At 41.7% G+C, this 26,411-nt stretch overlaps 1 protein-coding gene across 2 annotated transcripts in view; it reads left to right on the top strand.

The window, feature by feature from the left end:
* Positions 1-989: 989 nt before the first annotated feature.
* The window catches only part of CASTOR2 (cytosolic arginine sensor for mTORC1 subunit 2), a 120,370-nt gene continuing 94,948 nt past the window's right edge, over positions 990-26,411 (top strand). Inside the window, exon 1 of one of the 2 annotated variants that reach the window (XM_029961371.1) lies at positions 990-1,377. In XM_029961371.1, coding sequence (XP_029817231.1) covers positions 1,265-1,377 — 113 coding nt within the window. In that variant the 5' untranslated portion in view covers positions 990-1,264. The remainder of the gene's footprint in view (positions 1,378-26,411) is intronic. The other variant, XM_029961370.1, reaches the window with a different exon arrangement.

Genomic DNA, 26,411 nt, shown 5'->3' with positions numbered 1-26,411 from the left:
TTGTGGGGGCTGGGGCAGAGCAGGGCAGGGCAGACTGTCCCATCCAAGTTGGGGGGACTGTCAATCTGCTGGAGGGTAGGAGGGCTCTGCAGAGGGATGTGGACAGGATGGATAGATGGGCTGAATCCAATTATATGATGTTTAACAAGACCAAGTGCTGGGTCCTGCACTTTGGCCACAACACTCCACGTAGTTCTACAGGCTGGGGACAGAGTGGCTGGAGAGCAGCCAGGCAGGAAGGGACCAGGGAGTTTGGATTGACAGGAACCTGAACAAGAGCCAGAGTGTGCCCAGGTGGCCAAGAAGGCCAATGGATCCTGGCCTGGATCAGGAACAGTGTGGCCAGCAGGTCCAGGGAAGTGATTCTTCCCCTGGACTCAGCACTGGTGAGGCCACCCCCGGAGTGCTGTGTCCAGTTCTGGGCCCTCAGTTCAGGAAGGATATTGAGGTGCTGCAGCAGGTCCAAAGAAGGGCAACAAGGCTGGGGAAGGGACTGGAGCACAAGTGCTGTGAGGAGAGGCTGAGGGAGCTGGGGTTGTTCAGCCTGGAGAAGAGGAGGCTCAGGGGAGACCTGACAGGAGGTTGTAGCCAGGTGGGGGTCGATCTCTTTTCCAGGCAACTAGCAGTAGAACAAGAGGGCATGGTCTTAAACTGCACCAGGGGAGGTTTAAATTGGACATTAGGAAGAAATTCTTTACAGAGTGAGTGATCAGACATTGTAATGGGCTGCCCAAGGAGGTGGTGGATTCACCGTCCCTGAAGGTGTTTAAGAAGAGACTGGATGTGGCAGTCAGTGTCATGGTCTAGTTGACAAGGTGGTGTTGGGTCATAGGTTGTATTTGACGATCTCAGAGGTCTTTTCCAGCCCGGTCGATCCCGTGATCCCGTCCCATCCCGCCGGGGCGGCGCGGACTCCAAGGCCCGGCATGCGGCGGGGCGCGGCGCAGGCGCAGGGCTGGGCTTGAGTGGCAAGTTGTTTGTTCCAGCGAGCACCAGCTGCTCGGCGCCCCGGGCTCGCTGCTCCTGCCCGGCTCCGCTCCGCCGGCCTCCCCCCGCCCAACTTCGGCACCCTCCGCTCCCTCATCTCCCAGCCCCCGGAGCCGGGAAGGGGCAGAAGGAATCGAGGGGAGGCGGGGGAGGAACACAAAAAAAAAAAAAAAAGAAAAAAAAAGGCACCGACAATAACAGCCCCCTCCCCCTCCCCATTCAAAACCACAAAATAAACCCCAGGAATAGATGAACTACAAATGAGAAAGAGGAAAAGATGGAACTGCACATCCTAGAGCACAGGCTCAGAGTGGCCAGCATAGCCAAGGAGAACATCCAGTTGTTTACCTATGGATTAATCAAACTTGCTTTCCTGTCCTCCAAGACGAGGTAGGTGCTGGGGATGGGGCAGTGCGGGGGCGGAGGCGCCCTCCTTGCGAGGGAACGTACCCTCCTTGCTGCAAGGGGGCTCGGGGCTGCAGGGTATCCTCCTTCCCGCACAGGGGCTGGGGTGGGGATGTCTGTCTGGCAAGTGAGCACAGCAGCCTCCTTCTTGCAAAGGGGGTGGGTTGATGGGTGCTCTTAAAAAAAACCTAAAAACCAACCAACCAAAAAAGGCATCCCCTCCTGGGATGGAGGACACCCCTCCTTGCAAGGGGGCAGGGTGCTGGGGTAAGGGACACCCTCCTTCCTGCAAATTGGCACGGTGCTGAAGGAGGGGGACACCCTCCTTGTAACGGGGCAGGGTGCCGGGGTGGGGGAGGGCACCCTCCTTGAGGAGTCAGGGCGCTGGGTGAGGGGGGACGCCCCCTCGCCGGAGAGCAGGGGGTCTTGGGCGTGGGGGAACACCTAGGTCTTCCCTACTCACACCCACCATCCCAGGACTGGGAGATGGTGATGCAGGTCAGCGCTCAAGTTCGGGGTGTCCCAGCCCGGCTTTGGGGCACCTCCCGCGGGCAGCCTGGCCGGGCCGGGCCGGGCCGATGAATGAAACAGGTGGGGGCCGGGGGGCCCGGCCGGGCCGGACAACAAAGGCAACAACAGCGGCCCGAGGAGGAGGAGGAGGAGTGGTGGGGGTTTTCTGTAGCGCGCTCTCTGTTTTCTGGGTTTTTTTTGTTTGGTTTGGTTTTTTTTTCCCCTGGTTGTTGTTCCCTGCAGTACTTAAAACGAAGCCTCCACACGCGGGTTTGTTTAAAAGGTGCTTTTCCAGTGCTGCCAAATTGGAGGGAGGACGAGGGGCAGTGCATGCCTTGCACTTGAAAATTATGATATTGAGTAATATGGATTGTTATAGCTTTCAGGAAAAGAAAAAAAAAAAAAAGAAAGAAAAATGTAGTAGAAGGCACTGTGAGAATTTTTTCTTTTTTTTTAAGAAGAGGAAACAAAATAGTGTGGACAGTTTATTGAATGTATGTAAGGTGCTAGGCCTGTCGCACAAAACAACTTGAATTGTAATCAATCATGTATTCTTCTGTCTTCACTTAGCTTGGTGACTTTGGTCTGTACAGAAAAAGAAATGGGAATGTAAATAACACGACTCAAATTCTTCTTGTTTTTCGAACCTGATAATTAGTATTTCAGTTTTCTCCCCACATTCATCTTGAATAGCATTCTTGTATGAAGGTGGGAAGTTTTCTTTGGCTGCAGGAAAATAATAAATAGATAATAAATTTACTTTTTATTTCTTAAATTGTTTTATTCCAATCTGTAATTCAATCCTCTCTCTGTTATAATGTTTATGGATGAATGGAGCTATTTGTGATGTAATTTGATCACAGTCCCTTATCTTATGCATTGAAATCTCACTCTGATTTGGGGCTCATCCCATTTGGCTCACCACTGACATTGTTTGCAGTATAAAGTGTATCAGCACCTTGTTTACTGCTGTTCCTGAATACTCCGTGGGACATTAAAATAGAAATGTATGACTGAAGAGCCTTTAATGTGTTGGTTTATTGTAATTGAAAGTCGCTGCTGATTTTTTTGAAGGACTTGTTGCTCCCCTTCCCATGTTTAAAATGTCACTGTTAACATCAGTAGTGAAGTCTTTAAATCTGTCACTCCTAATGCATAGACTGGAGTTGTGGGGGTTGTTTTTCTTGGGTATTATTATTATATTTTATTTTTCTTTTTTAAACTTCAAGGATGGTCCTGTTGTCTTTTTGTTTCACACTAAATTTCACATCTTCAATGTTAGAGAGCTGTGAAAGGATCAAGGCAGTAAGATAACCCCTTTGGGGTGTGATACCTTGTCCTGCATTTGGGTGCAGCACTTGACAGTTTCGTATTGTCTTTGGTTGCTGTGGTGTCTGTCCCTTTCCATATACACTGTGAGTATCAATCTTTTCCTTAGCTTTCGTGGAATCTTACTGATGAGGAAGAGTAAATGTTTGTGTAAAAGTTTGTTGGCTCGGGAAGCCTCTATTTATTTCCCTTTTGTTTGTTTTATTATTTTTGCAGACAGTAGAGATGCAGGGGAGAGAAGGGAAAGTTTGTGTCATTCTTAAGACAACTGACAGCACTGAAACCTTGCTTTTTCCCTTGTGCTTGCCCTGATGCAAACAAGGTCCCTGCCCCACAGACCTCTCTGATGAACACCATGTGTATGAGGAAGGTGAGGGTCTCCGGGAGATGTAGCTCCATAAATTTATGATCCCACTGTTTCTTTTTCCTCCTCCTTTAAAAAGTGAATATGCCCAGGAGACAACAACTTTTTATGGGGGTGCAACAGGGATCTCCCTTCCTGACCACCCTATCTACAAAGGACCTGTTAGGGGGTGAAAGGGGAAGGTGGCCCACATCCCTGCTAACCTTTTCTGATGAGATAGCAAAGATGCCAGTTACTTACACTACCTGCATTTTTCCCAGTGAGACCTTAAACAGAGTTTTTACCGGTGCTGCAAGGCTACCAGTAAGAAATAATGATTTGAGATCCAAAGGTATGGCAGTGACATCATCAGTATTCTTATGTTGGTTATGCGAGAAACTAGAGTTTTTACATAGCCTCCTGTGAGAAGTGATTTGGAGGGTCTCTTTTATGTTTTTCTTAATCCTCTTGGGAAGAAAAAGTTACAAATCTCCCTCTTCATTTGGCCTTTTGCTACTCTCAGTCTGCCCTTGTTCATGACATGAGTGTTTTAATTTAGCTTCTGTTACAATAACAGTATTTTTTGTAACAAAGAACAGCAATTTTAAAACTGCTCCGATGGCTGGAAGCAAGACAGCAGTTAACAAGGTGAAGAGGTGAGACCAGTAGTGAATAAAACAGTGAGCTAAACTGAGCTGAAAGAAAAACACTATTAATCATAACTGTGTTAGGCATGACTTTTTTATGCAAAGTTGCATTAAGAGAGGTACTTCAGGAATAAATAATAGCGGAACTCCTGAGCAGTTACACTGAGCACTGTGCTCTTGGTGCTCTGCTTGTGTCAGTGCAGACCTGCTGATTCCAATTGGCTCTGCCAGGTACCCCAGTGGAGGAACAGATCTGTCTCATTTTTAGTTGCATTTTGCTGTTCCTGGCATCGTCATTCTGGTGTTTTACTTTATGTTGGTTAGAGCGTGTTGCTAATAATGTCAGGGTCGTGGGTTCAATCACCATACAGGCCATTCGCTTCGGGGTTGGACTCTGTGATCCCTGTGGGTCCCTTTCAAGTCAGATTACTCTGGGACTCTTGTGTCTGACTTGAGGATTTTTACCTATTCAGAAGGTGTGCAGTGTGTTTAGGTATGTAAATATAACAACTGTGTGTGGCTTCACTGTTGCATCCTTTTCCTTTTGCACATGCCTCTGTAAATGTTAGTTCTCTGGGGCGCAGAACTGTGCTCATCTGGGAACTCCCACCTTCAGCCTGTGTGCTGCAGAGCAAGTGGCTTCCCTCCCATCAAAACTGCCTTCACTTCCTTGGTCAGAGTTAAACTGTCTTGGGACACGTGACACAAGTAACCTGCTTGAAGACTTGATAGACATACTAATGTGTTGCTATGTTCCTGTCTTGATTTTTTTTTTTTCCTAATGGCAAAATATTATGTAACTGCATCTCATTTTAGTGCATAGGAATTAAATCTGAATAGAGGGGAAGGACAACCTGGGATGATGTTTGCGCTGAGCCACTAGTGTGTGCAATAGGGAGAAGGAAGGTGAGCCTGACCTTGTCTTTTGAGTGTATATAAAAATATATGGAGAGTCTAGGAGGATAAAGTGGGGTCAGGGTTCTTCCAAGCACTGTATTTTATATGATGTAATTAGCCTGATTTCTGGGTAATGCTTTGGTAGACCCCTGAACATCTGGAGTCAGTGAGTTAAAAAGTAGCCTTTCCTGTCTATTTCAGTACCTCATATAAAGATTTGGTGGTAAACAGTGAAATAAAGTAGTTGAGGGAAAAAGGTATATTATTTAAATTGTAATGCTATTCAATTATAACCAGAATGAATCAGAACGGTTAGTTTGTTCACAGGGCTGGGTGGTTAAAGTAATTGTAGGTCGTTTGTCTGGCATCACAAACTTTAAAAATCTCAGAGGGTTTTTTGTTACTCTGGTTTGAGGTGGTCATTAGGTCAACACACTGAAGAGAAGGAACAAGTTCTGTATGTGTAAAGGATGAGATTTTGGTCACAGAAGTTTCTACGGCTGCCATTCCAAAAGCATCTGTCACTCTTGGTTCTTTTTCAAGATGCTCTGATCTTCTTCTGAAGGTACAGTTTGTGTATATTGGTGACTTGAAGCAGAATTACAGGCACTTTGCAAACTTGCAGGTTTGGCACTAAATACAGATGGCTGCCCATGCGAGTGAAATGCTTCCTGGAGAAGCTGGAGGAGCCAGGCTGGGCTCTGCCCCAGCCTCGATTCTGCTTGTCACTCACCTCTACCATGGGATGCTCAGAGGCAGGAGGTATTCTTAGTGTGGAGAGGAGCTTAAAAATATTCATTCTACTAAAAATGTAGGAAGAAGTGAAAACTATGATAAACTGTACGGAATAAGTTGAATTTTTTTTCTTTAGTTTGTGAACAAAAAACATAATTTTGTGGTGGTATGTTTGGTAATCTGTCCGTTTTGCTTAGAAGTAATTGACACCTCTACTTATGAACAGTGTGCTGTTGCTATTAATATAAGTGTTTCTCATTCCCTGATCAGTTGTTTACTGTCTAGGTGTCCTGAAATTGGAGATACTGTAATAAAAGGTCTATTTTGGATTTCAGGAAATAATAGGACAAACAGGTGCTTAAAATGTATCCATGCATCATTTAAAGACACTCAAGAGATCAGCAGCCTGTTTCCTTTGGTATGAACTCAGAAAAACGTGTCTTCTATGCCCTTGTATGAGATACAGATCGGTCTGCAACCCTGCATGATTATCTGGCAAAGACAACTCCTGTAGTTAAAACCTTTTTTTTTTCTTGTGGCTTCTGCCATCTTGTGCATCCAAGGAAGACTGAGTAAAGGCTTTTGCCAGTTATAAGACAGTGTCTACTCATCTAAAACAGCTGTTTTCTTTTGGTGTGGCAGACTCCCAGATGTCTTGAATATTTTATTTTCTTTTCTGGGGGTGTATATGTGTGTGTTATCTGAGGTTTGGGGACTTCTTTTTCAGTCCTATTTGGTGACCGTCTGTTACAGAAGGACTGAGTGCTGATGTCCAGACACCACAGGAGGCTGGAGTATGGGAAGCCTCATGGCTTCAAGCCTGCCTGCCCTTCCCCAGAGCACTTTGCTGCCTTGCTTGTGTCACCGTGTGCATGTATGGTGCTGAACTTGATGGTGGATGTTCAGAATGAGTAGAGGTAGTAAGAATCAGCTAACTAAGAAGGAGAGAGAATAGAAGTTACTTGTTTGGGCTAAGGAAAGACATAAGTGCTTTAATTATGGATGTCATCAATTTATATGCAAGGCTGCTGGGTGTTTCAGATGCTGCAGTGTTTTAGAGTGTTAAACCTTGGGAAGAACAGGTTTCCTTCCTGATGGTCTCTTTTCATTTATCTACAAATGTTGTTATTATTTCCCTTTCTTTTCTGCTTCTGGCACGTGAGTGACCAGTGGGGCACTGCCTGATTTTGTCTTTTTTGCCTGACAGTTCTGTTGTGTAGTACTCAACCTACCATGTGGTCCCATCAGGCTGAGGCTGATGCCATGTCAGAAGCTGACAGGAGTGCTTAGAAACTAAATGAGATTCAAAAGGTAGACCATAAGTAATGGATCAAACCGACACTAATTCTGGGGAGCACTAAGTGGTGGAGAAATGTTGATTTAGATATTGTACTTTTAAAATAAATAACTGCCTGTAGTTTGTAGTGGGATGGATGATTGTCCTTATTTACAATGGTAAATGTTTCAGTCCATTGGCAGAGCTGTCACATGGATGAGATGCATGTTCTGTGGATAAGGTACAGCAGCAGTAATGTAAAAGAAACACCAGTAGTGCCCATTCATCTTGAGTTGAGAAATAAAAAAGAGGAAAAAGAATTATCATGTAACTCATTAAAGATCCCTTCAGCTGAATATTTGTTTATTACTTTGAGATTAAGTCAATATTTAAATGAAAAATATGACTTCTATTAGTTATTAGATGGCTGCCCCTGCAAGCTGGGTACTCATGCTTCAGCAATATAGCCAATGCAGGTCTGCTAAGGGAAAGTATGAGTATTGTGCATTTGTCATTGAGAAGCAACAACTGAGTTGTTCATTAACATAATAGTTTGAATCCACAGGCTACTCCTCCACCGAGTTAAACTTAAATTAGGCACCATTTGATGGCTGAACTGTTTAACAATGCCTTGTTTGTGCTCTATAAATATGTAAATCTTTCCACTTAATTCTCTTTTTTTTAATCTGTTGAGCACACTACCTCATTTATCCAACACACAACTTCTTAATCGTCCTGCATGTTTCAGAGTTTTAATATATTTGGACAGGGGCTGCAATTTCTTTTTTCAGAGGAAAGAGTGCAGATTTGTTCTTTTGTTTACTGCCAACTCCAAGGTAAACTCCAACTCTGATCTGCTGGTAGCTGAAGGCTGGTAAAGGAAGAATTATACAACAGGAATGTGAGGAAATAAGTCCATTCTTTATAGTTCAGAATCAACAGCCTGAAAGCTGCAGCTATCATTTCAAAGTAAAAAAGATCTCTTCTCCCCCTCAAGCTCAGCTTGGTTTTGTGTAGCTAACTGTAAGATATATTTGTTAAGAGAGAAAAAAACAGACAAAAATGTTTTATTATGGGACAAAAGAAATTAAGAGTGATTAAGCCAGTTTTGTGACTATACAATCCCGTGTTAGTTCCAGACATTCTGCACAAAGTTTTACTGTGCTGACCATGGAAACAGAGTATCTGATCTGATTTTTGTGGGCTGATGTATAATAAATGTTTTGTACTGGTTGATGAAGTTTTATTTTCATATCCAAAGAATAGCAGTGAATGCCCAAACTTCCTCACCAAACAGAACAACCTTACTTTGGTCTGTTAAATGTGGTTTACTTCAGATTAAAATAAAAAGCCTACTTCTGACCTGCAGCCTGCTTTGGGAAGCTTCCAGCAGTAATGCTGAGGTACCAAAACTGCTATTTAGCACAGTTGGCACATGGAATAGAGAAGTGGCAAGTTTGCTTGGTGGCAGAAAACCATTTGTTAATCCTTTGGGGGTGATTTTGTGGGGATGCCTGGGTAGGCAAAGTGATTTTTTCAGACTTTTGTGGTCCATTTAAATTTTGTTAACGTGGTAGAATAAAAGTTTTTAAGATATTGTGCTACTTACTGGTCAGTAGTTGTAGGGAGATGTAGGCTGTTATTGGTGGTAAGCTGTTCTTGATCCAAATACTTTCAATAGAAATTGTTTATAAAGTAGGAACCAAACCTTCTAGTAAGTGTGAATGTGTATTTGACCAAGATGTCACTGTAAAGGAAAAGTTCATTTTCTTCGACTGCAAAGTTTTAGTGCCCTTGTTACAGAGGATACTAGAGATGCTATAAGGTGTTGCTGTTTAAGAGTAAATGCAACCTTTAAGTCTTATGCAAAGTATTCAAATAGATGAATTTAAAAAGTTGATGCTGGGGGAATTTCTAAACCTGAGAGAGGAAAATTTACAAGTTTTGACATGGGTGGAACAGTTAAAACATAGGTGTGACTCTCCCTGTCTTTTTCTGTTCAGGCTTTTTAGAACTGTTATGTGCAGAGAATTTGGGTGATGATATGCACTAGTTTTAGTAATACCTGAATATTTATCCTAGTTCTGTGGTTAAAAGATTGGCATTTGACCCTTTCTTATGCCACACGTGTATCCTGTTTTACAGGGTGAGTTGGTTGAAGTTGACAAGTCTGAGACCTTGATTGAAATGGCCCATGTTAATCTTGTTTAAATCTGTAGCTTTTATTTCTTTTCCTAAAGAAAGATTGACTCTGCTCTCTTGATAACCTCTAAGACACTCAACTGCATGTAGATGTAGTCTTGGGAGGAAGAAAAACAAGGTAGCTCGTAATAACGAGAAGGGTATACTCTGTATTCATCTAAGCAACTGTATACATTTACATAGATTTACTTAGTCTTTATTTTTATGCTTTTTTGAAAGTGATGGATGACTTATCACATGATTAGTCTTTGAGTTGTGATGTTTTTCAAGCTGCTTTTGGGTGGAAATTGAAGCTTGATTATAACATGGAAAACAAACATTTTCATTTGCTCTTTTTAAACTACTACACAATATTAAATGTGCTAAGTATTTAGGGGAAAAAAAAATCTCTGCCTATTTTGTGTTTATAACTAAGCAGTGTAATGTGACCTGTACTAAACAAATGAAGCTGGTGGTGCCTTGAGACTGTGCTTGGCAAGACATTGAAGCTGGGATGTCTCAGACTCCCACACCTACTTCTTGTTTGCAGACTGGAAGAAGAAAACCTAAGTTTACTTGCTTTTTCAGTTCCTAATTTGTTTCTCAACCTGGAACGAACCAGTAATTATTTTGAATTAAACTGAGTAGTTTCAAATAAGGAAAATATTCTCCCATCTTGCAGAAGATGCTGTTGCTGTCAAAATCTGGTGTATTGCATAAATGGACTTGTTCCCATGGCTTTGTCGCTGATTTCTCCTCCGTTGACTTGTTTCATTTGCTTTGGAGTTTCAGCAGCAAGCATCTTTTTATAAGTGTTGTTTAAATTATCTTACTTACACCTAGGATGCCCTCAGTCCAAAAATTTTTGGATTTTAGATATTCTTATATTAGATGAGCTAATGTTAAAATAAAATTGTGCTCTTAATTGTTTTCACATTCAAACTACTTGGTTGCAAAAGGGGGATGTTAGAATTGACCTTTCGCTCCTGTGGGGATTTAAGACAGTTGATGATATACTGAGATGTGTTTTGAGTAGCATGTTATTTACCCATTTGGCATTTTTGTAAGCCAAGTAGAGTTTTAATGTGCATTACTTGTTTGTGCCTGCTGAGCCAGCAAGGTGTAAAACCACGTGCCTGTGGCTTGGTCTCTCCTGAGCTTACTGCAGGTCTTAAACTAGTTAGTGAATGGTTTTCTGTGGTGAGCAGTGGGTCTATGTGCTTTGCAGTAGTTTCCTTGCATGAACTAAGCGGTCACAAATTGACATAGATTATTTTTGTCAAGAGATCTTTCTTCAGGCAAAACCCAGCAGTGTGGACAGGTTATGGCAATTTCTGTACAGATGAAATTAATACTTTATTCTGGAAAATGAAAGGGATCTGGGTTACCTGCATTGCAGGCTAGGTAATGAATGGTATGTACAGATTTGCAAACCAACCAGATTCCTAAAGAGCAGATCATCATTTTTAATGCAGTTTGTTTTCTCTTTTTTCAATGATTGCTTTCTTTTCAGTGTTCCTGGCATGCAGGTGTAATGGTATTTTGGTGACTGCCAGGAACCACTTTCTTTGCTAGACCAGTATGATGCTGGCTAAGCACAGAAAAGTTAGCAAGAATTCAGCTTGATCAGAGCAGGCTTTGTGGTTTAATGGGGGGAGAGGAAGAGGAAGGGAAGTGACAAAGCCCAGAGTTGGCCTTGTGAATGAGCATGGATGGCTCGTGGCCTGGGAGCCTCACGTGGGACTGATGGTTAATGCCACAGTGGAGCCTTAACCTTTTTGTGCAGCTTGTCCACGCCTGGTACATTGTCACAAAATTAGGAAATAGCAAATCTTCACAGAATGGATGAGGTCGAGAAGGATCTCTGAAGATCATATAGCCTAACCTTCCAGCTCAAGGCAGAGTCTAGAGCAGGTTGCTCAAAATTTTGTGCAGTGGGATCTTGTGCTTAAAGCCATGCATGGAGCTTTGCTCTCTGCTGTATTAACATTTCGTTGACCTCGTTGACATTTTGGTGCTTTGCTCCACTTGGCATTACTTTCCACATAGCATTATAATGTGTACTTTAATGTCTCATTTAAACACAACAACGTGTTTTTTGAACTTGAGTGAAACTGTACAACCTCTCAGTTGTGGAGAGAACTGTTGGTATGGATGAGAGACTGTTTACTGCAGTAGTTCATTGATCCTTTATGTTGCTCTGTGAGTATTTTAGGTGAAACTGTGTATTGGCTGTAAACTGTGAAAAACTAGCTGAAACAAACTAGAAACCAAAAAATTCCATAGCTGGGTAAGAGCAAAGCTTGCCTTGGGAAAGGGCATGTACTCACTTCTGGGCCAGTGCAGACAGCTTAATTCCAATTTGTGATGGTGTTAGATAGATGTACAAGACTAATGAAGCTACTTCTACCCAAGTCCTCTATACAGAAGCTTTATTCATGTCCTTGACGCAAGTAAGGTAAAGTACTAGAATGTCATGAAGTCCAAATGTGACTTGGTTTGACTTTAATGTGCAGTGCTTTGACTTTAATGTGCAGTGCTGTGTGGTGCATGCCCTTCAGTGAAAGTTGTGCTTTGGTTATTGTGCAGTTTCTGAAATCCCACTGTAATAGTGGTCATGTGGTGAAACCATGCTGTAGGGAAGGGTTTTCTTTGTACTCTTCCTATTGGTATCAGGTTACTGCAAGCATTTCTAAGTGGTTCTTGTAATTCCTGTATGTACAGTCACGTTGTTGGCTTTGTCTTGTCACATTACCCCTCACAGTGCTGTATTCTGGGGACTGTTAAGGCTTGACCCCAGGACAAGTGCTCTTTGTCTGTATGTAGGGAGAACCTCGTGTCTGAGGAAGGGTAAGTTTAGAAGGGAAGGGTTTGCATGGAATCGCTGAGCTATGCCCTGGTAGCTCTTATGCTGTGACAGGCCAGAAGTATTTCTTGTTTGCACAAGAGTGTTAAATCAGCCCAGAATGACTAATCTAAAACGGCTTTGTGTGTTCTGTACCCACCCATATGAATGGCTTTGTTCATTCAGATGGTGGTTGAATTGTAATCTTAGGCAATGATTTAAATATGAAGTAGTCTGAAAACAATATAGTTATCTAGTGGCTTTTAATGATCTTATGAAGCAGTGTATTTTGAATGGGTATCTCTAAAGGTGATAATGACCTAATTATTGGTGGGGGGGAAAAGGAGGAACCAAGTCAGAAGTAATAAATAGTATGCTCGTGTGTATGTTATATGCTTCCTATAAAATTTGTGTTCTTTTGAGGTGTATGTGAGCATATGCTTGAAATTAACTTTCTTCCATGTTTGTAGTATATCACTGAGGCTTTCAACTGGTGCATCCTTGGCTGTTAGTCTGTGTTTGATAGCCTTCCATGGCAAGGTATTGCTGTTTATCTCTTTTTGAGTTTTTCTGCTGCCGTAACCATGTGTTTTTCTTATAGATTTGTAGATGGCCACACTACTTATAACAGTTAATGGCTCTATCTTTAGGTGCAGTCTCCATTTGCTGAATTACTGAGGGGGGTCATAGCAAAGCAGTTGATGAAATTCCTGTCCCTGAGTCAACAGTTCCCATCTCCGGTGTTGTGGAAGTTGCTGTTAACTTGCTGAGTGTGTTTCAAGTTCATGAGAAAAATAAAAAAACAACAAACCAAAAACCTACACTTTGAAGCCAAATCATTTTATTTATGTTTATGGCACAGGGATGGTTAATTTGGAGTTGGAGTGGAAATGATTGACTTATTAACCTTCCTTTACTGCCCAGGAGAATGAATGGTCAGATGATTAGATCTTTTTGTAGGGAGAGAAATAATTTATTTGTAAAGATATGAAGTGTATGAAGAACAATGGTGTTAACCTTTATTCAAAACTATAGGGCTGGCTTTTCCTATATGTGTTACTAGTATCACTCTTTGAATATTACATTTTCTTATTTTGTATTTTTACAGTAATAGTTTTTCCCTTTTACTTGGGTTTGAAATAACTCAGTGGCAGGAATAGAACAATTTCTGGATTCAAAATAGAGTGGTAAGTTTTACTTGGCCTGTTTAAACATATTACTGATTATATATTCCTTGCAGGATCAGCACATAGAGAAGGACAATGAAAGAATTTCATTGTGTTCTTTAAATGAGTCTTAGATAAAACAAAGTTTAAAATTAATTAGGACTTACCTTTTAAGCACTTGTCAGATGTTCTCAGTGTCAGGTTTTCTTCACATTTAATGCTCACTTTATATCATGTCTAATGTGAGGTACATGATAATATTTTCAGAATCACCTAAGTCCCATTAAAAAAACCTGACTTAAGCACTTGGGTACCCCAAGGCTCATTGGAAGCCAATGGGGCTTACACTCCAAAATGGCTGTTGTTGTTTGATGGGAAGACATTTAAGGATCTTAAAAATTTTGCCTCCTGGTCAGACTAGTTGGCAACAGTCAGGACAGGAGCAAGGTAAAAGTGAAATTGAGGGGAAGGCTTGGTATGGCTGCTCATGCAGGCAAGAGTGAAGATGTATTTCTGAGAATTAGTATAGGGAATCAGAAGGAGGGTCTCTTTGTTCTTCTCTCTCCAGGTGGGTTATGGGCTGTCGTGGCTCCATGTCTCCAGCAGTCCCAGGTCCTGTGTGCTCTGGGATCACCTGGTACAGCCTGTGCTGGTTGTGCCTTTGAGAGCTGGACAGATGCTGCTGACTTGATTTGCAGAGGGAGAAACTGAGGCATTTAGGAAGGCGAGTACCTTACCCATCCCACACAGCAGGTCTGCAGTAGGACCTGACTCTTGTTTTCCAGGTCCTGCATAGTGTTCACCACTAGAACTACTACTTTTTGGTAGTTCCACCAGATGAAAGTCATGATTTCGGTCCCTGTGTTTATTAGCCATTTTGAAGTCCTTGTCATTCAGCTGCTGCTTTCTTTTTCTTTTACCTTTTTTCTTCCTAGGTTTGGATTCATTAATGGAGGTGTGCTCTGTTGTTTCTCCTTGTACCTTGAGAGAGCAATGTGAGTTGGAAGATGTCCATTTGAAATTCCAGTAGTAACAGCAATCTTCCTGAGAGTCAAAAAGAAAACCACCAGGAATGTACTCATATGTATGTGTGGCTTTTTAATACACATAAACATACATATGTATGTACACATGTGTCACTCCAAAGTCAGAGCACTCTCGAAATAGAAATTGCCTCAGCTAGAAATGAGGTAACTCCTGCTATCATGTGTTTTTAGGAGTTCTAATAGCTGTGCTTCAGAACAGAGAATGTCTCTCTTCCCAGTATCCTTCAGACGACAGCTGCCACAATGAAGGCTGAATATGAAGAATACACTTTCCTGTGGCTGTATCCTGGGCACAAGGAAGACTCTACAGCTCACAACAATAGCAGAATACAGAGCTGCCAGCAGGCAGCCTGAGTGGACAAGTATAATCATGTACTGCTCCGCTTTCAAGGAAATTACAGTTAGTGCACTGACTTGCTCATAATAGCAATGCATTGTTTAGCTTAATAACTTACCAGCTCTCCAGGAACCAACTAGTGATCACTGTCATCATACACTGCTAATCATTCTGTTCTCAAATTGTTCCAAGATGACCTGTCATATCACCTATTAAACAGGCAAACCGAGTGCACTGTAATTTATTTTTTTTTAAGCTCCAAGGAACAATATTTACCACCTTTTTTGTTGTCTTGTTTTGTCATTATCTTTGTCATATGTAATTGTGCCTGTAGTTTTTTTTTAAATGTTGAGTTGAAAGGACATTGTCAAATTGTGTTGGGATTTTTTTAGATCGATAGAGTTTTTGTTAAATTGCTAGGTTTTTGTGATGACTAGTAGGTAACTGAATCTGAAACCTGCCTTTTAAGGAACATTTGTTTTTCATAAAGCGTTTGGGGCTGGGGGTGATTTTTTTTTGTGGTGCTTCTCTGTAGTACCTGAGCTCCTGTCAGTCACTAGTAAGTGCAGCCTGACAATGGCCCTCTGTAGTCATGAAGAATGATTATCCCTCTTATATAAATGTGGAATTTAGGCACAGAAAGATTGAGTGATTTACCCAGAGGCATGCAGGGACTTGTGGAAGAACAAGACAGAGGAGCAAGCTTGTTTGAGTCCTGATCCTGGTAGGCTGTATATCCATGCTGAACGCGTTCTGGCTTCTTGTCAAAGGGTTATTTGTGAGCTCTGAGCTGCTGGCACTAAAGGAGCCTCGTAGCATTTTTTCTGATGGAAAGTGGCCACAGCTTCACTTGCAGACATTGAGATGAAGGATCCTAGAATAGTGCAAAGTACCAAACCTGTGAGGACACCTTTTTGTGGTAAGGGGCACACAGACATGCAAGTTATGGAGGCAGATCTCCAACCTGTTCCATGCTTAGGACTGAAATGGTGAGTCAATTGAAAGGGGAGGGAAAAGATGGATGTGCTCATCTGAAACAAGCCTCCTTGCTGTTCCGAATAGTGCAGGCAACTGAAGGATAGTATCTCCTGATCTCAGGAATTCTGCAAACTGTGGAATGAGCTATTTTTATTAGACTCGAACAAGTTCACCAGGATTTAAATGAAACCTGGAGTATTTTTCTGTCTTTTCAGTTGTTTGCTTTGGTTTCATCTCTCCTGTGTCTGTCTTGAGAAAGACAATTGTATCTCTTGATCAGTGACGACCAGAATTAAAATAGGAAGGAGCCTTCTGCTGCAAGATTTATTGCCTGGCACACCTACATTGTCTGATGAAGTGTCATCTTTTGTTATGTTTTGAGAAGATGCTGTCTGACTGTGGTATCTCTGAACCACATGAGAAGACGTTTGGCCACACCTGTTCTTGTCGATTGTAGCAATCTTGTTCTGGCTCAAATTATATAGATCTTTCTATATTGTATTGAAAAATTTAGGTACAACCTCTGCTAATAAACAGAAAAGATCAGGTTGTTATAATATGGCAGTCTCTACAGAGGCTTGCCTTTGCATATGCCTTAAATGCTACTTCTGTCAGTGAGAAGTGAGAAAAATGCTAAGTATGACTTGTCTTCAGACAACTTCCTACCTGAACTTTATGGTGTGACTTTCTCTTTTCCATGGGAATATTTCCCACTTCTCCAGGAGTTTGCCATCTTTCTTTGAAAACAATTGTTCAGATAGTTCCCTGCTACAAGTTGTCCTGTTTTATTGGCTCTATTTGTTGTAGGGCCAACAAATGATGTTCAGCCCAAACTCCAAAGTGTTACCAGTTCATTGTATTTTACATTCTACAAAGTTGAAGGGCATTGCCAGGTGAAAAGATAAAATAGAATAGAATTAGAAAGCCTAAAACCTCCTATTAAACAATGCCAATGTGCTCCTTAATACAGCATAACCACTGTGCAATGATTTGCCTTACTGTGTGTTTTGAAATGTGTCTGACTTGGAAGTTATGCTTGACCAGAGCTTTTTCTTGCAAGAGGTATGTCTGACTTTACCATGTCTAAGGATGCAAGAGGGGAAATGTCAATATATATAAGCCAATGATTTTGTTACAAATCTCCATGGGATGCCCTGATAACCCAGTTCTATGCCTGGCAAAGTTAACAAGTTAGTCTCTGTGTTGATGTTGCCGAGTTAAAGCCTGGGCTGAAAAATTCACGTGAGAGGGAGTGTTTCTGCAAAACCCTGTTCATGCAAACTGGACATAAGTATGCTTATGTTCTGTGAACAATGCATTAAGATCCTTGGATTAATTCATGTTATATTAAAGCCAGGTCTTGATTATTTCTGGTGAATTGTGTGAATGCTGAAAGTCCTGTACAAAGGGGACAAAACATCTGGATCTAGATGAGCAGATTGGAAGCAACATGGCATTTTGTTGTTGCTTTCTCAGCTTGGGAAACTCAGCAGATGACAGGATTGCTGATGGTTCTTTCCCCAACATCACATTCTGGATTCATTTGTGTGGTTTCTGCTACTTAAACTTTTATTTTACCAAGGCTCTCCTGTCCCTTTGTTCTCCTGGCTAACTGATGTTTACAGTGTTCCTGTCCTGTTGCAGGGCAATTCCACCATAGTTTGAAGCTATTGTATGTTGTGAAGTGTGAGTGTGAAGATGCTGGTACTCAGTGTGATGATTGCTTAAGCCTTGCTCTGTTACCTCTGACCCTTTTATTGCTGCCTCTGTGGCTGTGAGATTCTGTTCAATGCAGGTTTGTTGAAGAAAAAAATCCATGGTGGCTCTGTGCCGTTATTTCAAAGAACAGCTATTCACCAGGCTCTTGATGGAGAGGTTTAAGAAGAAATTATTTTGCTTCTTGGGCATGAAAATGCTTGTTAAGAGTGTAACTGGCACAGGACTACTGTTGCCCTGGGAATCTGGCCAGAGAGAATTTTTTTCATTTCCATTTAAGCTGTGGGTCTGCACCCTCAGTAGGCTCTTTCATCGATGTTTTGTTTACAGCTGTCAGTGCCTCACAGGAGCAAGCTGTGATGTCTCGCACTGAGAATAGCCTGTGATGCCTCAGAACAGCTCTCCAGCTGCTTGGCAGTAGTGGACTGCCATGCTGGGAGAGGGAGGATGCAGGGAAGAAAGGGTGTAAGGCTAAATCAAGGGTGTAGGAAAACTTGCGTGTTAATTTTGGGTCTGCATTGAGTTGTTTGGTTGGTTTTTTTTTTAATTGTGAAATTGAGGGAAACATCTTCTCTAGACTTCTCTTCTGTAAGCATAGGTGAAAAGATCGATCCCTTGGGTACAGGTGACAATAGTGCTGACCCCTTTACACCGCCTTTGTTTAGAGCAGGAAAGTCTGAAGTTTGCTACTGCTGAAATAATTGTGGTAAAATCATCCAATCACTTTATCTTCAACAAATCTCTGCCTCATTTTGGAGGCAAGGATTTGGTGAAGATAAAGTTATTGGATCTTGGTTCATTTTGGAGCCTAGTTTTGTCCTTTTTTCAGGCACCTTGTATGGTTGTATTACAGCTGGCAGTGATACAGGCTCATTGCAATCCAGGCAACGAGGAACTCCCAGGCAAGGAAGAAGCTAACTGGAGCATGGCCCAGCACTGAATGGTTTTTGATAGACAATGAGCAAGTTAAGCCTGTGTAAAAGGAGAAATCTTTATTCAGTCACAAGCAGTGGCCATATTGACATTAATGTAATTGGAACGGACAGACATTTTCCCTATCTGTTGATAGATTTGAGTGTTACTTTCTTTTCCCAGTACACTTATATTTAGTTTTTAAAGTAGAAGATGCACAGCTCCAGAATGAAGCCTCATGCACCAGCTGAAACTTTACAGCAGTTGTAGCTTTCCTTATTGCAGCCTCACATGAAACTGAAGCTTATTTTACAGAAATCCAGTAAACTATGCTTCAGCATTTTTTTGGACAGGTCAGCAGTAACTGACTTTGAAATCTTAACATAATGTTGTATTTCTGTTATGCTGAAAGCTTGCCTATGATTTAATCTGAAAGATTCTCTTCCTGTCTTTCCATCATTTATTCATCTCAGCACAAAAAAAAATACTTTGACATTGTGTGAGCTGGTTTCCACGGAGGTAGCACTCTTCCCTGCAGAGAGTGTGTCCTGGCACTGGAGCTTCCCAGGAAATTTGTCAAAACTGCTACACCTTGGCCTGCATACCTTCATTATGTGTAACATTGCTATTAAACTAGTCGTGTACTTCCATCCAGGCTGGCACACTGACAGATTTGAAGCAACAAGCTCTATAATGTCCTTTTTACTATTTTTACCCATGCATTTGTATGGCCACATGGAGCCTCCTCCCGAAATGTATGCAGCCTCCCCATTCTGCAGATGACAGACTGGGAGCAAGTTTCCTTCTTGATGCCGTATAGAAAATCAGTGTTGTATAGTTACATGGCACCAAACTAGTGAATGGAGTGGCCGCATCCAGAATTGGGAAGTGTCTTTGTGGGAGACTGGCTTCAGTGGAATTATCTGATATTCTGGTTAACTGGTTCATTGCTGGCTTTCTCAAAACCCCATAATGTCCCTTAGTTGTTTTCTTTCATAATTAACCTGTTTTCCTTAGTCTGGATTCTTGGTCTTTAAATAAATTACATCCTTCACGAAAACAATTTCTTCTGCTTAGAAAAGATGCACAGACTCCTCTGTGGGCTCCTAGCAGGATTTGTTTCCTTGGTTTGTCCTTGTGTCCTAAAAAGAATCCAGAGTGCTTGGGCATTCAGGGATTGTGTTTACTCATTTTCAGAGTAGGATTTTGGTCCCTTTGCTGACAGTTTGTCTGTGGCTCGACACCTTTTGAAATAGTCTGCAGATTCTGTGCTGACAGTCCTCAATCTGTTGTCACTCATTTCTTGTCTTGTACTTTACTTGTTTCAACATTATCGGACTGTTCTGCTCGCTCCCTCAAATCCTTTAGAGTCTTGTTATGTCAGGGTGTGTGGGAGAGGGTTGTATATATTTTTGTTGATGGGGAATCTCATATTGAGTCCTTTATCTTTTATATCTCAGACCTTGGAGGTATTTGGTTCTTCCCAAAATGTGCTGTTTTGAAGAAATGCCTCTTGTGCTCAACTGGCTAAAACCTTTGCTGCTGAAGCACTGAGGTTGTCTGATGCAGCTGATTCCTTGGGGCAGATACTGTGCAAGAGACTGGAATTCAGGCTGGAAACTCTTGCAGTATAGTGGTAGGACAGTGGGCAAGATCAATGCCATGAGAAAACTTACACCAAAGTTACAGGCTTGATACATGAATTACCAAATCAGTTTTTTTCAGAAGGTTAAACTGTGTAAGACAAAGCCTTTTCTCTCTCTCTCTCTCTCTCTCTGCCTCCGACCCTGCTCTCCCTCACACACACAATCAACTTTTTCATTCTTCTTTCTCTTTAGTCTGCAGAAAGCAAATTCTGCAGAATTCCTGGCATAAGGAGGAAAACTGATAACACTGGTGTGTGATACTGAAGCTACAGCCATTTCATAGTTTTCAGTGCAGAGCTGGGGGAAGTGTCCTGAGAGAAACCTCATAAGGGCCCTGTGTCCCCTTGCTACATCCAAGTCCAGTTGTGTGCCCAAGTGCCCTGTTTGGGAGAAGGCAGAGGTTGTGTAGCGACTACAGCACTAGGAACCAGGATTCCCAGCTTCTATTCTTAGCTCAGCAACCAGTTCATTGCAAAGCCTCTGGCAAATCATTCAGGCCTAATCCCGCACATACAGCCGCCCTCAACAAGGTCCTTTCTGTTTTTCACTGGGGACATAGGATCAGCTTCTTAACTGCTGCTTTTCTGTCTCTCCGTGGGACTGGTGGGTTGAGAAACATCTTCATGCAGAAGGTGTGATAATTTGTTCATGTTTGTGAAGCAATAACATGGGCATCACTGGGTGTGTGTGATCTGACATCCATAAAGGCAGGTTGATTGATTGCTGTTATCAGCTGGATCTTTGGAGCATGGGATTTTTGGCCTCTCTCTTCAGAATACAATTTTACATGATTATAGAGGATAATGCTGGAAATGCCTCTGCATTGGGCTTGCCACATGTCCAGATGGCAAGGTCAGTGTAGCGTGGCCCTTGCTCAATTGCTTTTTGTGCCAGGGTAAGTGCTGCTGCTTCTTCTTCCCTTTATGCCACTGGCACAGCTAGAAATTGAGGAATTATATGGCTGTCAATAAATTCTGCAAGATGGAAATTAATATCTACAGTGAACTCTGCTTTTATTGACCTTAAATTAATTTCCCACCCTTTTGCAAAGGTGAATGACAGTGCTCATTTTTCTATGGTACTTTTGCTTTAAGATAATCTGAGCTGCAATCTGAAAATTAAATGGTATTAAAAGCATTCTGTGCTAGGAGTTAATTTCTGGAGTGCCTTGTAGGATAAAAGGGCATAACAAAAAGGTACTTTAATCTGCAACCCCCTTACCTCTACATTTATCTGTGCTGTGTTTTGTAGCATGTGCAGTTCTGGTATCTGCCAAGTGCAGTATCTTGGTCTGCTGATTTGTGTGAGGCTTTATTTGCCTGCCTCAGGCAGGGGCAGAGGTGGATTAATCTACAGAGCTGTTAGCAGAAATCTGTTAGCAGGCTGTTCAGGGGAGATCAGCTCGAAGAAAACACAACTTGGTTTTTGTGTCAGTTGACTTTCTGATAATATTAGAGAAAGTGTGGTCTCTTTGTAAACTTAGTTCTGAAAGCACAGAACCTGGTAGAGGATTCTTTTGTTTGTTTTAGGAAATGTTTTAGTGTAGTGGCACTTCATACTCTTGCCTATGAAGGGACAGGTCCGTTCCAGTGCTTATGGATACTTGATTAACAGGGCTTGAAAGTGGGTAGGCCTTGCTGAGTTAATTATTTAGGTAAAATAAGAGACAGAAGAGCAGAACTATTACCTTCTGTGTCCCTCAGGCTGGGACAGCATCCTCTGTTCCATTCTCTCCAGAGGCTGAAAATATTGTCAACAACAGCCTCCTACAACAAGCCATTTCTGGGAGCTGGGGGGGCAATGGTGCAAAGAGCACAGGTAGCCCATAGTCAGAAGCTTGAAGATGGCTTTTAGTTTGTTGGGGGTTACATGCCTGTACCTTTAAATATACATATCAATTTACTGGTGTCTCTCCAGCTTTATAGTGTATCTATTGTCTCTGACTGCATATGAGGCAATGGGTTGGAGCTGCCACAAGTGCTGGGGACTCCTAGTCCTCGTGGAACTTCACCCAGAGATGTACTTGCTGGTGCCCATATCACACTCCAGTGCTGGGGACACAATCTGAATCCACAGAGAGTCTCTGAGATTGATGCACTAGATCTGGGTCTGTCCTCCCCAGATAGTAATAATGATGATGATGATGATAAGAATGATATCTGTCATACAGTCGTCTCTCTGTCTGGCAGTCGCCTCATGATGGGCTTTGGAGGCTTTGTGCAGCAAACTTCTGTTCTTTAAAGAGATTCCCCTCATTTTGATCTAATGCTTGTCTAAATATATTTTTTTCTTCCTGAAAGTACAGGAATCTCTTGCTTTCCTGTCTGCTGTCTCCCTCTATCCCTTGCTAGAGCCCTCCTGTCCTGAAGGGGAAGGCTCTGGAAGGAGCCTGTTTGCTGCAGTTCTGCCTGAGGGCACCAGTACCCCTGTGGGTAAGGCGTGGGATGTTTTGGGGTAAGTTGGCTGGTTTGCTTGTCTCAGGAGGACTTGGAAGTAGTTGTGACCTTCCAGTTTTCTTCCCACCTCCTTGGTAGAGAAGGTGACAGCCCTGAGTACTTCTCACCACAGAAGAGCAGGGAGGCTCATCCCCAACAAAATGGGCATCAGAAAAAGGGCCAGGAAAATAAGCCTTTGCTCTGCTTCTCCAACTACTGCACTGGACAAGCACTTTAAGATGCACTTAAATGTAGTCCAGTGTTGACTAAGTTGTGCACTGGATGACTTCGGTATTTTTATTAAAGCCTGCCCAAAAACTCATGGAGGCTCTTGGACTCCTTTGTATACTGCTATTTTTTTCCCTTATTTTTACTGGAGTTTCAGCCACAAAGCAATTTTTTTGGTCATTTTGTGTTAATTTCCTTTTGTTGATACTAGAGCATCATATGATTTAGGGCTTTGTTTTCAGGCATGATATGAAAGCTAATTACTTCCTTCTTACATCCTGTGACTAAGAAATCATAGGACTTAATCTTTCAAAAAGAGAAAAGCAAGGAAAAAATTTTAAATGCCTAGAAGTCTTTGATAAGTCCCTAGATTTGAATTTATTTTTCATAGCGTAATGACAACAAAACATTAGAAACTAAGCTCCAAACTCCATAGCTCTGTGGACAGTTTTCTCTTTGGTTGTTTGTCCTCACTGGGTCTAATTTTGCAATTACAATTCAGTCTGTTCCTGAGTACATTTTGTAATTAGGGGTACAATGTTGATATTTATTGTTAATATAAAAGTGTATATTTGTCTTGTTCTGGTTATCCATAGTCTTCTAGCTAATTAACCTGTATATTTTCACCCTGCCTCTTTCTTCATATTCTCTCTTGCCTTAATTTGATAAGAGAAGGAGAAACTACATCCGGAAGCTTGGGAGCACTAGTTGCAATGGGAAAGCGTGTGACAGTGTTTTACAGAGATTCCAACCTAAAGGCAGGCTGCTGTCTGGGCAGTTTGGGAAGAAAAAGGTTGTTGCTTCCTCATAAAGTGTCACTTTAATACAACCAAGGGAACATCAGCTCTTTGGTTCACTCATGCAACACGTGACTGACAAAGCTGAGAGGAATCATATTTCAATTCTGAGCAAAGTAGTTGTTAAACTTTTATCTAAAATTCCTGCTTGGTCTAGGCAGTAAGGATTGGAGGCATGCATTAGAAAATGCAGTACTCCACAGTGCAGTGTAAACCCCAGATAATTTGGGAATGTCCTTCTGTAAGCAACGATAGGAAGGTGTGCTTTTATAAAAGCTTGGTTTGTCTTAGATGGTTGGTTTTACTCCAGGGTCAACATGTATCATTACCAATATCCCTGGTTCATCAGGCTGCCTTGGGCCATGACGAACTTCAAGCACGAGTCACTCCATTTAAATTTTATTATCTAGGTATGTGATTAAGTAACTTGATAAATTGGGAGTGCAAGTTGTAAGTAGGGACAGGGGAAGTGTTCCCCAAGTCTCTCGTCTGGCCATGACTCCTTCTGTGGTGGTGTACTTGCAAGACTTGTTTGTTTCCAAGACTTACTAATGAGCTTTTCTGAAGTTTGGCAGAAGAAAAGTCAGATGATTCTTTTGAAGATGTGCTTGTGGGATTCAGAGGTGATAAACCCAGAAAACTTATTTTATAAGGAACTAAGTTCTGTAGAGTATCATTAAGAATAGCTTGTTGTCCGTGGCTGTCTGAACCATTTTTAACATTTGATATAGAGGGATTACAATTCCTTAAATGTTTTACAGGGATCTTAATTTTTGTAAGTGCTTATGATATTCCTCAAGACTTTTCTAACAAGATATATAAAGGATATATTAAAAACCAATAAAATTGATAATTTTATGTGCTCACAAGCTTTGTAGCAAGGCAGTATTTACAACCTGCACATGCCTATGTCTATTTTTCATGCATTAAAAAAATACAAGATAGATGGTTTTAAACATTTTCACTCAGATTAAATATACATACATTGTCAAAACAATGCAATTAATTTTAAATTCTTGATATATATTTTTAAAATAAAAATAGAACTATTCTTGTTATATTATTACTTATGTTTCAATCTGAGCTTCTTCAGTTACAGAGGCATCATGTTTATTTTGCGTTTTCTGTTTAGGTGAGCTTCATATGATTTATTTTTATAAGCTTTAAGAAAAGCTCATGTCACAGGGTCAGTGACTGTAAAACAGATCATCAGTGCTGAATTTTATTCCAAGTGAAATCCCAAACAGTGTCATATATACCTTGACAGACAGAAGTTGGAAATGTAAAGAAAAGATACAGAAATTACTTTTTTTCAAACCTTGATGTGTGTCTAACTGTATCTTCAGCTGAAGAATAGGCTCAGATCTGAGTTAAAGGGATCAAGCCTGTATAGGGCTTCTCAGATGACTCTCAGCCAAGGTTTTGGGTTTGGGTTGCACTTGTGATGGGCGAGTCTGTACCTTCTTTCCCAGTGAAGGGCTGCTTTGTTCAGCATCTCCTCTGAGCACCCTTTGAACAACTGCTACTGAGCTCACAAATGTAATTGTATAGTGTCAGTTGTGTTGGAGACAACATTGAAATGTAGACTTGTGCCTAGGCATGCGCATGGGAAACTGTCCTGGTTTAGCTTCATCCATCTTCAGCCATCAGGTGAACATTCAGGTTGTTAAAGCCAGTTAGTACTTTTAAGCAGAAAGGTGGGATGAGTAGAAAAAACAGCACAGCAAAACGTGGACAAGTGCTGATGGCACCTGCTTGAACGCTCAGGAACTTGCCAGGGGCCTAATGGAAGAATGTGGTGTAGGGGGCTGGTTGGAGTTGCTTCTCCAAGTGTGCAAGGTCAGTGCTGCACAGTAGCCAGGCACAATCAGACAAAACACTGCTCGGAGGCCACTCTTAGCTGGCCAGCTGTTTTAGGAGTGCTGTTACCACAAACTCTGGATAGAAATAGCTGTCAAAGGACCAGCAGTATTTTAGGAAGAGTAGTTAAGCTGCAGAACACCTGGATGAGGTTGGCTGGACATTCCTTTTTCAGAACTGACATATCCGAATAGACAAAATCGCTATGAAGCTGGGCCCCAAGAAATAGGAAGACTGGTTTTAAAAGGTAAGTTTCTTTCTCTGATTAGTATCCAGGCTTTCAGTTTATATTTGTCTTCGAACAAGCCTAAACCTATTTACTTACTTTTTTTTGTTTGGTCTTGCATAATCACGTTGTTCAGGGTAGAGATTTGGAGAAAAGATACTTGCTTTGTTAACCATGTTGCAATGAATGATAGCTCAGGATTATGCAGGAGGCTAAATGAGGGGAGAGATTTGCTCCAAAGCTGCAGTACCTTAGAGTTCCTGATCTCTCTAGCTTTATGGAAATCATTAATCTGAATGTGATCCCATGCCTTTGCAGAAAGAACTTCTTCCTTTTCTCAAGCTGCATCCCATTCACTTCCCCACTGCCCAGAAGACCTTGTGGTAAACTCAGGGTGTGAATAAGTTTCTAAAGAAAACAGAGAAGCATTAATTAATTGACTTTGAGATAGGAATAATTAACATGTGGCTCTCATTTGATAGAGGTTTAAACTAAATATTCCTGGCTGTATAAATAGTGCTCAGGAGACTTATGTGACATCTGAACAAGACAAGCTTTTATTTCTTGTCTCAAGTCAAGTTTTGACAAAGCTTGGAATTTCTTGCATGGGAGATTGGTGGGATGTGACTGCGTGGTATGGGTTTAGTATGGTGAGCAGTAATTGATTCAGAGATCAAGGGCATCTACTAGAAACTCTTCATGAAAGAACAGTGCCAGATCCTGCTTGATGGGCAGAGGAAACTAAAACAGGAAGTAAACGATGGACAAAGAAGGTTCCCTTTCTGCCTTTGAAATAGCCATCGTTGTGAGTTTTGAGCCTGTGCAGTTAAAGGATTATAACTGTTCCTGTTTTGGCTGGTGCTTGAATGGATAAATGATTTCACACCACTGGATTACAAAAGTTTCACA

The sequence above is a fragment of the Manacus vitellinus genome, unplaced genomic scaffold, assembly GCF_001715985.3.
Source record: "Manacus vitellinus isolate BGI_N305 unplaced genomic scaffold, ASM171598v3 scaffold_32_pilon, whole genome shotgun sequence".
NCBI classification, from domain to species: Eukaryota; Metazoa; Chordata; class Aves; order Passeriformes; family Pipridae; genus Manacus; species Manacus vitellinus.
The sequence above is the reverse complement of the archived record's forward strand: the minus strand, read 5'-3'. Positions and strand labels throughout refer to the sequence as shown.